General features: G+C 38.8%; 1 protein-coding gene across 1 annotated transcript in view; it reads left to right on the forward strand.

Moving 5' to 3' along the window:
• The window catches only part of FRMD3 (FERM domain containing 3), a 114,083-nt gene that overhangs the window by 56,446 nt on the left and 44,470 nt on the right, over positions 1–13,167 (forward strand). Inside the window, exon 2 of the mRNA XM_061355161.1 lies at positions 5,407–5,511. Within this exon, the coding sequence (XP_061211145.1) occupies positions 5,407–5,511 (105 nt within the window). The remainder of the gene's footprint in view (positions 1–5,406; positions 5,512–13,167) is intronic.

Here is a 13,167-nt window from a genome sequence, read left to right on the forward strand (position 1 = left end):
TTACGTTTTTGCCTTAGAGAAACTTCTTGGTTTTGTCTATTTTTCTGACCTGGCTAGGTTTCATGCTATGCTGTATTATGATTATTCTGGAATTCATGTATTTAACTTCTTTACATCTGTAGAGCTTCAAAATATGTTGCATACCGAAGAAAATAAACATGCAGAATCAGACATTACTCTTGGCTTCCTGGAGAACATGAACTTTCAATTTATTTAAGCAGAAATATTGTAATTGCGGGTTTAATTTACCTTTTTTTTTTTTTTTTTTCTTGAGTGGACTTAAGTAAGTACTTAGAAGTATGTCAGCAGTTTTACACAGGGGGTCACTGTTGGGAACTGTTGACACAAGCAGACAGTTGTGGGATGAGGATTGAAATCCCTGGTACGGATAAACACAGTGTTTATGACTCTGCACTGCTTCTTAGTAATGTCGGTGGCTTCCTAACAGAGATAAGCACAGCTGGCAGGACTTCAGTGGTTAGATAACAGAGCAGAAGCACTGTTTAATCTGCTTGACTCTTGATCTTGTGACGTTCAGATAAATACACATAGAACACAGTGAAGCAAATGAAAATAAGGAAGATGTTTCACTGAATGTACGTTCTTAAACTGCTATAAATGGCTTTCTTCTCACTTTCAGAATCGTGAAACAGTCACAAATGTTTCATGGTGTCATTCTTTGTCATCTGAGAACAGTAAAATTGGCAGAACAAGATGCATTCTTCCTTGCTTTTTAGCTTGCACATAGAAACTAGGAATAAAAAAAGAAAAGAAATCCCCAACACAAGCAGGAAATTAGGATATTGTGTTAGACCGAAACTGCTCAAGAGCCATGGAGATTATTGTTTCTATTATTTTCTGCATAACAGAGCAGTTACCAAGGAATTGGGTTACTCAGTCATAAATTTGCAGAGTTGCAGTAGCGGAAGCTGTAATCATATTATCTAGTAATGAAAATGAATCATCTCTGTAGTGTCTTACTTGGTTCCTAGAGCTAAGGCAGAAACTTAGATTGTCCTGTCAGTCTGTGAGTGACGGACCCTGTATGATCACAATTTCATGTTTTGTTGGAGTGGAGAATATTCCTCGTTTTGCTTAATTCTTTTGCAAGAGCTGCTAGTTGAATTGGATACATGCTTTTTTAAGTAGAAAATAATACTTTTGAACCAGCTTAAAAAGCAGAGTTTAATAGTTGTTTGCAAGCTGACCTTCTGGGTTCAGGGATTCTGTCATTCTCATGGCGTTATATCCCTTGAATGTGTGTTGGGGTTTGTTGTGGGATTATAGTGGTATTAAGGTCAGATATTCAAATGCAGTCTCAGGAAATACATACCCATCTTGTCTGTGCAAATTCATATGAGCAAATCAGAGAGTTGTTTCTCAAATTATTTATGGGAATCTCCAAAAGTCATTTTTATATGAGTGAGTGGAATTACAGGATTTTGTTTAAGGACCTTCTAAAAAACACTTTTCATAGAATATGGGTTACAAAAATTTGGCTAGTTGAGTTGGGTATTCTTTGTTCTAAAACATTGTATTGACTACGATCTTGGACATTTGGTTGTGTCACTTTAGTGACTCTTCTTTCTGCCCGGATTGGTCTTTTTCACTTGAGAATATTTGATGACTATTGCGTGAACTGTGGTATAATTATCGAAGATTTCAGCTATGAAGATTTAAAAAATCTGACTTGATTTTTGCTCTCAGATTCCTGTGATCTGTTGATGATTTTTTCAGTAGTGTTGCTTTTTATGATGTCATTTTCTCATGTTCTGCAAACATGCTGAAATATAACAGAAACTTATCAGTCTGAATTGCTGCAGAATACTTCATTGGTATAGCAGGACTTGGGGTTTGGTTATTTTGGTTGTTTTGTTTGTTGTTTGGGTTTTGTTTGTTTTGGATTTGTTTTTTTTCCCCTTGAAGGATCACTTATTACATGACAACTGTCTGGAATTTCAGGCAATGTTTTATATTCATTATTCTGTGACCTAAATCCATTCCCTTGCTCTGTTGTGGCTGACTGGCAGTCCCAAATTTAATTTATCCATATTCTTTCAGAAATGCGACTAGGCTATAGATTTGATACATTCTTTTGTATTATAATATGTAATAAGTGTATCAAAGAACAGAGGAGACAAGAAAGATCATCAGATTCTAAAGCTCAGGAGAATTCAGAGCATTGTTAGAGAAATGCAGAATATAGTTATGGATACTGTTTACAGAAAACAAAATTAACAACACTGTCTATCCTTTTTGCCACACTATCTGTTATGAATTCATACTTGAGCTGTTCTATGCCATATCACGTATTTTTTCTCTGTGTATCAGTTAGGATCTGAATTTTTTTCATATTTCAGTTATTTAAAAAGCATAATAATGCAACATTTACAACAGAATTTCTTACCAAAACACTCCTTACATTATGTATGTGCCTATTTAGCCACTTTTGAACATCTTGAATCTTTTTAAGTATCTGGTAATGAATCATGCGAAACGTGAAGCCTGACTAAGTGGCACTATTAACTGAAGTGTATACTAACCAAGGGTGAGGTTATTAAACTAGTCTCTTTTATGTATCTGTGGAGGGCTTAAGGTTTCCTAGAGCATGAATTTAGCTCAGAGGCTTTTGTTCATTTGCTTCTTTTTCTGTTCGGTTCATTTCTATAATCTTTCAAGCAAGAAAACCAGGACATCAAGTAAATTTAGAAAGGGAGTGTTGTTACTTGATTGAAAAACACTGTACATGCCCTAGCCTTTTATCGGATTCCTCAAGAACTCAAAAAAACTTTTGTGATGATTTAGGTGGGTGAAGCAAAGGGCTTTTTAAATGAACTGTTTAGAATGTGAACCTATAGCAGTTAGTTCATGAACTGGCTGTTTTTCCAGGAGCACCCTCCAATATTGTCAGGTGAAAATACAACTAGTCTGGTTTCCTCATATCCAGTGTTTTAAAAATTGAATTTCTTTTGTACACTGTTGTCAGTAATGCCTGTGTTCATGGCTGACTGTACCCGAGTCACTTAATAGCTGTTGTTCCCCAGTTCTGTTTAGTTTATTGTAAATTCATCTTAAAACTGCGTGCAGCTTGAATATCACATCTGAGTTCAATTTTATTCCAACTGCCTTTGTACTGAAACGTCACTGTGTAATTTTATCTTCATATTTTGATGGCCTTGCTTATCTCATAGTCACAAAAGTTTGTAGACACTTCTAAGATTTTAAGCTAGAAAAAACATTATTGAGATGTGTATATGTAATTGTAGACTTTTTTTATGTCAGTCGCATGGTGAGTGGTGGTTTTCTTTCCTTAATTTTCTTTGATATCAGCTCTGCCTTCTGGGGAAAGTTCTCTCTATGCTGTCACAAGCCCATACTTGTACTGGGTGCAGTATAAAAAATGTCAGTGTTTGTGTTAATCACTCTTAACAACAAAGAAGTTGTTTTGTAAATGTTCTGAAGCTGGAAAAAAACAATTGCAGACAAAACTGTTGCAGCTATATCACGTGGAAAAAGGTAGCAATGCAGGGGGCGCAAAGCATAAGGTTGAGTGAGCATGTATAGAAAACAGACAAATCGGGTTAACATCCTTTGATACTGGCTGTTTAAAAATAGGAAAACAAAAGTACAGAAATACTGTGGTGTAGACAAGGCAGTGATACCCTCCAGGAAAATAGCAGCATATGGGAGAGTAAAGGACACACAGTGAAGGCTAAATACATAAGAGGCAGAAGGTGGAAGAAGAAAGGAGTGATGGAAGTAGGTGGCTTACACAGCAGGAAGAGAAGCAGAGTCGCTCTTGTCTAGGAAAAAGAAATCCGTAGAGAAATTAGCAACTCCCTCGAGGCTGGAATTGAATTCAGGAGAGAACGTCCATGTGGTAGGGACTGGGATGGTTGCAGGAGCCCCAGTGTACCGGAAGCGCCATGCAGCTTTCTGTCAGTGCCATAACTGAAGGTGCTTTTTATTTAGTTAGTCTTTCCTTGAGTAATGGGATTGAACAAATGAGTAACACTATCCATGTCAGAATTCCTTAGTAATTGTAAAGATAAGAAAATAGAGCAGTAGTTCACAGATTGTATTCTTTTCTAACACTCTAGTCTTGAAGTATGTCTCATTTTTAATGTATTAAGCAGCAGGTCTCAGTGGACAGTGCTGTTCTTGAGACCCTCTTGCTTCCTCTGTCCTTTAAAGAATGACCTTGGATGGATCACAGCACTGTTTTTGCCTCAGCTGCTCCTAAGTGAAATGAAGATGGTAACAGTGTCCAATTTTGTATACTACCTGGAGAAATGCAGGAGATACCTGTTCATTTTTGCCCAGCTGTTCTGTTTATGGTTAAAATTGCCTGTTAGATTCTGAAAGAAAGGTTAATTAAGTCATAGCATCAAAGTTTTCAGGGAGTCATTTTGAGGAATAATTAAGTAATTTTTTTTTTATATAATGTGATTGCATATTCTGTGTAGTTTCTATTTTGTAGTGATAAAAGAGCAAAGTTCAAGTTGTTTTATGTCAGCAAAGGGTAGAGCCTAGCAAACTCACTACGTGGTCCACAGCAGAGGTGTCTCAGTGCAGGACCTGGGTAGACAAAGGAAAAGAAATGCAGAAACTTGACACTGCAAAGTAGTGAAGTACCTTTGGCTGCTTAAAGTGGACTGTTTTAGGTGAATGGCCTTGGCCCAGTGTTAATACTCATGCACATCTCAATTTAGAAAACTGTGGGTTCTCCACATCAGGCAGTAGACTAAGGAGAAATGAAACATGGTATTGGGATTCAAGAAAGCAGAAATAAGGAGTGAGATTGTTAACAGACCATCATGTGTACAGTAATTTTCCATAAGGCTGTAGCTACCCAATGGAATTAAAAGATCTCTTTTAGCCATTTGAGCATCTCTTTCTTGTAATGTAGTGCTGTCTGGGAATTAAGGATCAGCTCTCTTTTTCTGTGGGCAGTGCATAAAGATCTGGTAAGATACTCACTGCCAAAGCTGCTTGCAAACTTGGGGGATAAAAAAAACCACACATACAGCTTTGAAATTCCGTATGTAAGTGGGTATCTGTTATGCCATTATAACGTTAGGTGGAAGTATGGTTGTTAGTAATATATTGGATGTTATGAATGTGTAGCTATTAAAGTAGCATGAGTTTTCCTGAGGCAGGAGTAGTGATGGTATTTTTCTTAACAAATCAATTTGTGAATGTGCAGGGTGTATATTGATCACTAATCTCCTGCATCTTTTAGAGGAGATAAATTCTCAAAACCTTGTCCTCATCTGAGTAGCAACAAATTTCATGTGCCATTTTCCTTGATACTTCAATTACATTTTTTTAAATATTTATAGGCAGCAAGGTCAGAGTACTCAGAATAATATATATATATATATATATTTATTTTTTTTTTTACAGAGGGAAACTAAAGGTCAGTTTCTCATAGATCACATCTGCAACTATTACAGCTTGCTGGAAAAAGACTATTTTGGCATTCGATATGTTGACCCTGAGAAGCAAAGGGTATGTATATCAACTCTGACTACATTTGCTCGTAAGTAATGCTAAATTGATCGATTTTCTTTTTAAACTTTTTTTTCCAATTAGCAGTGAAGTTCTAATGCAAAGTTACGTATCTCTGAGGATTTATACTGTAGCCATAATCCACAGAGCTTCCTAAAGTGGCATTATTAAATTAATTTTCTCCTCAGTTCATGTATTTAGCTTCAGGTGAATTGATATATTCTGCTTCCCCTGGGCACTGAAGATAGAAAAGATCTATAGGCATGACTGAGCGGTGGCACAAAGTAGCTCTAGGCTCTGCACTGGAATTTGGGATTTCTTTTTTTCTGTAGAGTATGCTTCTTGGGAAACGTAGGCAGTAATTCTGTTGATTTTAACAGCCAAAAGCAGTGATTCTAGTCCACTTTTCTTGGTTTTAAGATCATGAATTAGGAAATGAGTTATAAGAGAAATTACTTTATGCAGATTTAAATGCTGTGGATGATGAAGAAATCATGACTTTGAAATGATGAGGTAGGTGATGGCTCTTCCCACAGTTTTGTATTTTAGCAGTTGTGAGCTTAGCTGTATGAAATTCATATTAAGTAAAAAACCCAAACACAAGATTACAGAGGAGTAGTTGTTCAGGTATGTGTTTATAGAGATAAGCTGCAGCAAGTATAAGATGTAACGGGCTTGCTGAAGGAGCATCACATCATTGTAGCCACTGTGGAATTCTTGCAGCTCCCACCAAGGAAAAAGGGAGAGCTGTTTCCTGCAGTACATTCTTATGCGTTGGACAGATGTATTACAAAACAGGAACAGTGGTTCAGTAAAGATCTGTAGATGGAATTCACCAAGAGCTTCTTTCTAAAGTTAAATCTGGTAATTTGACTGAGAACAATTGCTTTGAAGGGAAGTGATAATACATTCTAAACCAGTTCAACAGGGTGTGTGACAATATACTTCATCGCCGTCTATTCAAATAAAGAGATGGAACAACTAATAATCATAGAATTGTAGAATGGTTAGGGTTGGAAAGGACCTTAAGATCATCTAATTGTCCTTATTGAAGCCATGTTGGTTGTCAGCAACTACATTATTGTTTTTCATGTGCCTTAACATGCATTCTGGGAGAATCTGCTCCAAGATTTTGCCAGGCACAGAGATGAGACTGACTGGTCTGTAGTTCCTTGGGTCATCCATATTCCCCTTCTTGAAAATGGGGGTTATAGTTCCCTTTTTCAGTCGTTGGGAACTTCACCTCACTGCCATGATCTTTCAAATATGATGAACAGTGGCTTAGCAACTTCATTTGCCAGTTCCTTCAGGACCTGCAGATGGATTCCATCAGGTCCCATGGACTTGTGCACATTCAGGTTCTTAAGATAGTCTTAAACCAGATCCTCTCCCATGTTGTCCCTAGTCTGTCTTGTTAGCGACATACCTATAGAAGCCTTTCCTGTTATCTCTGAAACCCCTGGCCAGACTCAGTTCTAACTGGGCCTTGGCTTTCCTGACCTGATCCCTAGCTTCCTGGACAATGTCCCTGTATTCCTCCCACGCTGCCTCTCCTCAGTTTCACCTTCTATAAGTTTCTTTTTTCCTTCTAAGTTTCCTCAGCAGCTCCTTATCCATCCAAGGAGGTCTCCTGGCCCTCCTGCTGCACTTCCTTCTAGTTGTGACGCAACACTCCTGAGCTTGTAGCAGGTGATACTTGAATCAGCATTCTTTGGCCTCTGGCCCTCTAGGGCTTCATCCCATGGAACCTTACTAAGCAGATTTCCTGAAGAGGCCGAAGTCTGCTGTCGTGAAGTCCAGGGCAGTGAGCTTGCTGTGTGCCCTTCTGCTGCCCTGAGGATCTCGAACTTGACCATCTCATGATTGCTAAAGCCAGGGCTTCCCTGGAGCATCACATTCCCCACCACCTCCTCCTTTTGGTGAGCACGAGGTTAAGCATAGCACCTCTCCTTTTCAGCTCCTCTGTCACTTGCAAGAGGAAGTTGTCATCTACACAATCGAGGAACCTCATGGATTACTTATGCTGGAATAAAATTAATATTGCCTGGTCTGGTTTTGGCAATAAGCCATCAGCATGATGTGGCTGTGACAAAAGACAACACTTTGTTTGCCCTCTCTTAGGATTGTATTTTCAGGAAAGTTTTAATATTATTAAACCCTAATGAGACCTCAGCTATTCTGATCTAGATGTCTGTATTTAAGAAAGAAAGTTTAACTGAATTGGGAGAAGAAGTATAAGAAAGATAAAGAGAATGGAGGGCTTGTTTTTGAGACGATATTAAAAAGGGCATAACCCATTTAGTACAGCAAAACAGAGGATAAGAGGATATGGTCATGCATGCATCAGAGTGTAAAGTAGAAAGAATAAAATTTAAGCAAGAGAAGTGGTTTCTTAATTAAGCCAATGAAAGCTGCAGTGTCTGGAGCATCTATAATGGAGGCAATGGGGCAAAATTTTTAACTGGATTATTAAAGAATTTTAAAAGACATCTCTTGAATTTTATGGAAGGGGTTTTTATTAAACACTGACAGGACTAGGCACCATCCTCTGAAGTTTCAAAAAATATAGCATAACTTTTTTCATAAGAGTTATTGATTCTGATGTAGGCAGCATACAATTAATGTTGCTTTGCCGATTTTCTTGGAATTGTTGAATGTCTTTTGTAGTTTATATTTCACTGCATAGTGTCCGTCTTTGCACAGAAAGGGTTATGTCGTTCCAAATGGAAGTGCCAAGATCATGCATTTAATTCTGGCTTTTACTGAATTATTCTTGATTGGCTGTTTGAATAGTTAAGCTCTATGACATAATAGTATGTTATTATATAGTGTACACACGTGTACATATATATACATATAAATATTTTGCAAATTACTCCTGCTGACATTTATTCTACCAGTGATACTTGCCTCCCTTTTTTTTTATGTGTAATTTCTTGTGTGAAGGTTGCAGAGTTGCTCCAAAAGCTAATTTGCAGTCCTTTTGTAGTCTATTGAGGGAGTTCAAGTAGGCAAAAATACCAGCTTTAACTCATTTTAAATGTCTTCTTTCAGAGTATGCTACCAAAATATAGCATTTTGACTTAGAAGTGTTGAAACACTTGACTGAGTTTCAGAATTAAAAAAATTAACTGTTACAGTATTTCAGACGTTCCAAATTAACTGTTTCAATATTTGTGTTTAAAACATTCATAACTTCTATGTGAAAAATATAGATAATTGAGCCAATTGTCTTAGCTTGGAACAAAATTTTGAAATGTGGGGAAACTGTGGTAGGAAACAACTGTGTTACCACAGCTTATTTTTCGTGTTGGTTATAATGTACTCCTTCCTCCCCTTAGCCATTTTTTTTTTCAATAGTACTTTCTTTGTGCATAAGTAAATGTGTGCAGATATCTTACAGAAGCTTAAACTTTGTAAAATTTTCTATAGTTTTCTATTTTCTTTTCCAGACCAAAAAAAGAAACTCTGAAAGACGTTTCTAACAGAAGGCAGCACAGTAGCTTTTTTTCCTATCTTTGCATTTACAGGAGAATAAAAGTGCCAATGACCTCAAATTGAACTAGCAGTTAAAAGCTCTAGGTTCTACACCATATCTGCATTCTTGTGTCACATTTAGATGTTCCTTTGGGGAAACTGCCTTAGGGTAGCTTCAGAAATACACAGGATTGTACTAAAAGAATGCAGTAAGTTGTGGTGTGCCATTTTATGCCTAATGGTACTATGCTGAGAATGAGCAATTTCTTTCTGTTCATATATTAGCTGCTGAATTTTTTGCCTGGATTTCTGAGAAAACCAGGTGTATGGGATCACATTGCCTTTCTCCCTTTCATCTGTAGTAACTTTTAAAAGTTACTACAGTAACTTTTGAAGACAGTTTTGGTCATATTTGTCTGGGGATGCAATTGTCTGTAAGGTTTCACAGTATCACAGTATGTTAGAGATTGGAAGGGACCTCAAAAGATCATCTAGTCCAATCCCCCTGCCGGAGCAGGAACACCTAGATAAGGTTACACAGGAACGTGTCCAGGCGGGTTTTGAATGTCTCCAAAGAAGGAGATTCCACAACCTCCCTGGGCAGCCTGTTCCAGTGTTCCGTCACCCTCACTGAGAAGACGTTTCTTCTCAGGTTTAAGTGGAACCTCTTGTGCTCCAATTTGTACCCATTATGCCTTGTCCTTTCATTGTTTGCCACTGAGAAGAGCCTGGCTCCATCCTCGTGACACTCCCCCTTTAGATATTTATATACACTAATAAGGTCACCCCTCAATCTCCTCTTCTCCAAACTATAGAGACCCAGCTCCCTCAGTCTTTCCTCATAAGGGAGATGCTCCACTCCCTTAATCATCTTAGTTGCCCTGCGCTGGACTCTCTCCAGTAGGTCCCTGTCCTTCTTAAACTGAGGGGCCCAGAACTGGACACAGTATTCCAGATGAGGTCTCACCAGGGCAGAGTAGAGGGGAAGGAGGACCTCTCTCAACCTACTAACCACCCCCCTTCTAATACACCCCAGGATGCCATTGGCCTTCTTGGCCACAAGGGCACAGTGTCGGCTCATGGTCACCCTGTCGTCCACCAGGACCCCCAGGTCCCTCTCCCCTACACTGCTCTCTAACAGGTCGTTCCCCAGCCTATACTGGAACCTGGGGTTGTTCCTGCCCAGATGCAGGACTCTACACTTTCCCTTGTTAAATTTCATCAAGTTATTCCCCGCCCAGCTCTCCAGCCTGTCCAGGTCCCTCTGGATGGCAGCACAGCCTTCTGGCGTGTCGGCCACCCCTCCCAGCTTAGTGTTTTCATGAGGAAAAGCCACCACATTGGTGGTAAAACCCTATTATTCTTCTCACTGGGGTAAACAGTGTAGGGTAAACCCACTCCACAGGGAATCTGGAGGAAGCTGTGCTGAAGAACCCAGAAACCATCATTTGTTTTCTTAGAAATAAGTAGTTTCAAACATGAGACATGCCTTGAGGTGTTTCTGATTCTTCTAGATTCTGCTAGTCAAGAAACTACCTATGGGTACATTTTCATGTAATAGATACTATGTCAAGGCCAATTATCACTGTCATCCTTGAGGAAATGCAGTATGGCTAGTAGTGTGCCAGATAACCCTGGGTTAACAGCACATTTCTGTGTGGGTTTTTCTGGGCTGGTAGGAGATGGAATTAGGCTGACATAATGCAACTACTGTCCAGCAACTCTCATTGGAGATGATCCCTTGTTGAGTGAGGCTGCTGGTATTGGGAGCAGTGGAGGACTGGGCTGAAGGAAAATGTCAGTGTGGTGAAATTTATTCTTTGAGTCCCTTCAGAAGATACCCGAGCAGTGATTTAAAACTGGAAATATGTAAGTTTATGTTTTTTTACCCCCAGTAGGTGGCTTGGAACATGTGCTTGTGATTATGTTTTTGGATGTGAAAGTAAGAGGTGGCAGAAATACTTTGGAACTACCCATGGGGAAGCATTAGGTATTATGAAAAGGCGTTTTAAGAGCATGGAGCAACTGTGAAGTCTTGCCAGTCACTAGAAATGTTTGAGATTGTAATCACCCTGAAGCGATAAGATGCTTTGTCATTTGGGTGTGCTGCAGGGTTGTCTAGGAGTGGCACAATAGTGAGGTGGTTTTAGCTTTCTGTGTATACCTGGCAGTATGAAAGCAAAGCTTTCAGAACGGTGAATCTGCTGTAGGAATACTGATCCCACCAGGCAGGTGGTCTTGAATGGTTGAGTACACTGGGATTTTTTGACTTCCCCAGAACGTAGAGCCCAGCTCTGTGCATCACTAGAAAGATGACATTGTGCACTATGGATTTGCTGGTACTCTTGCCAGTCTACCCCTAAAGAGCTGTTGCAAATACAATTACTATTTTCCATGCAAGTAGGCACCTCTACACACAGACAGTTTTGTTTGTTTTTTTTTTTTGTCTGATTACATACTAATTTCACTAGTAAGGCTGCTGGGGAGTCCCATTTGTATTCCAGTTTACATCATTTACTATGGACTTGGGCAGAGTATTCGTTTAATCCTATAAGCTAAGCTGTTCAGCAGTGTCCCAGTATTTACTAGGGAAGGAAACTGGAGCCTATTGTCTGTGAATAATGAATTTGTGTATCATGAAGTAGCAGTTCTGTACACAAAATCTGCAACAGTTCCTCTTCAGAGTGGACTTCTGAAAGGGTCAGCAAGTCTTGGGTGCCCTGATCTCTGTTCTAGTAACCAATAGTTATTTAATACATTACTTAAAAATGTGCACTTAGTCCAACATGAGGGCAAAGAAGGTTGGCAGGAAAAGACAACAGATAATTTGCAACTTCAGGTTAACAAAGCTGTATCTTTGGGTAATGCATTGCAAGACTCCATACAGCTATGCAAAGAGGGCTATCTGGGAGCTCTCCACTCTCTTACATGCTGAACACCAGAGTCACTGGGCTGTAGGTTAATTATACTTTTAATGATTCACTATGCGTATGAATCTGCTCTCCTGGACAGAGTTATCACAAAAAATATGTCCTTTTGCGCAAAGTGTTGCTGTGACACTACTTGTTGTGTGTATTTCAGGTCATGCTGTTCCAAAAAATCATAGTTGAACTAGAAAAGAAACAAAGACAGCTATGAGAATGATCAGAGAATCATAGTATCGTAGAATGGTTCCAGTTGGAAAGGGCTATAAAGACCATCTAGTTCCGACTCTTCTGCCACAGGCAGGGATGCCTTCTACTAGGCTACGTTGCTCAAAGCCATGATATCAAGTAAGAATGGATTTCATACAAAGAGAGATGGATTAGACTAGAAAAATTCAGCTAGGAAAAGACTTAAGTGAGAGAGAATGACCGAGAGAGAGAAAGAGAATGAACAAGAGATGTGAGAGAAATAGATATGATGTAAAATGGCTTGGAGAAGGAGATCAGGGAAAGATTGCCCTGCAATTTTTATGACAGAACTAAAACACACTTAAAAAAATTATAAAGCAATAGGTATTGAGAAGTATTTTCTAAAATACCATACCTATTGAAAAAATTCATTGTTGTAGATGTCAAAAACACAAGAAAGTGTTAGGAAAAAAGTTAATCGTCAAATCAGTGAAGGTCCACAAAAGCTTATAAACAAATTATAACGGAGGCTGATGGAAAAAGCCAGTGAACACAATGGTAGCTGCTACTCTTATTCTTTTTCTAAGTGTTTACTTCCGGCAATTTTTAGGAACAAAGTGCTGAGTTAAATGGATGCTTTTACCAGTAGGAGTGCATTTATGTACTAAACAAAATCTTGGCACAAATGAATAGTAGTGTGAATGTACATATAAACTTAATTCAGCAGTAATGCTGCTAACCATAGTAATGCTACTATCATATGTGAAGATCAATAACCCTGTACACCAAGTAATTCTGCAGGCTATTTTAATAAAGATGTTTTTTCCATCATTTGTGAACCTGTTGTCTGTGAGGACGTGGTGGCTCAGGCACACATCAAAATATAAAACACGAGAAGTTTCACCTCAATATGAGAAAAAACTTCTTTACGTTGAGGGTGGCAGGGCACTGGAACAAATTGCCCAGGAGGGTCATTGGGTCTCCCTCTTTGGAGATCTTCAGAAGCCACCTGGAGACAGTCTGCAGGTTCTCAGTTTCTGTTTTACTGTGTGGACATCTAAGCATT

The sequence above is a fragment of the Neopsephotus bourkii genome, unplaced genomic scaffold (genome assembly GCF_033783945.1).
Source record: "Neopsephotus bourkii isolate Nb327-2 ecotype Australia unplaced genomic scaffold, CSIRO-AGI_Nbou_v1 NB_86, whole genome shotgun sequence".
Taxonomy (NCBI): Eukaryota; Metazoa; Chordata; class Aves; order Psittaciformes; family Psittacidae; genus Neopsephotus; species Neopsephotus bourkii.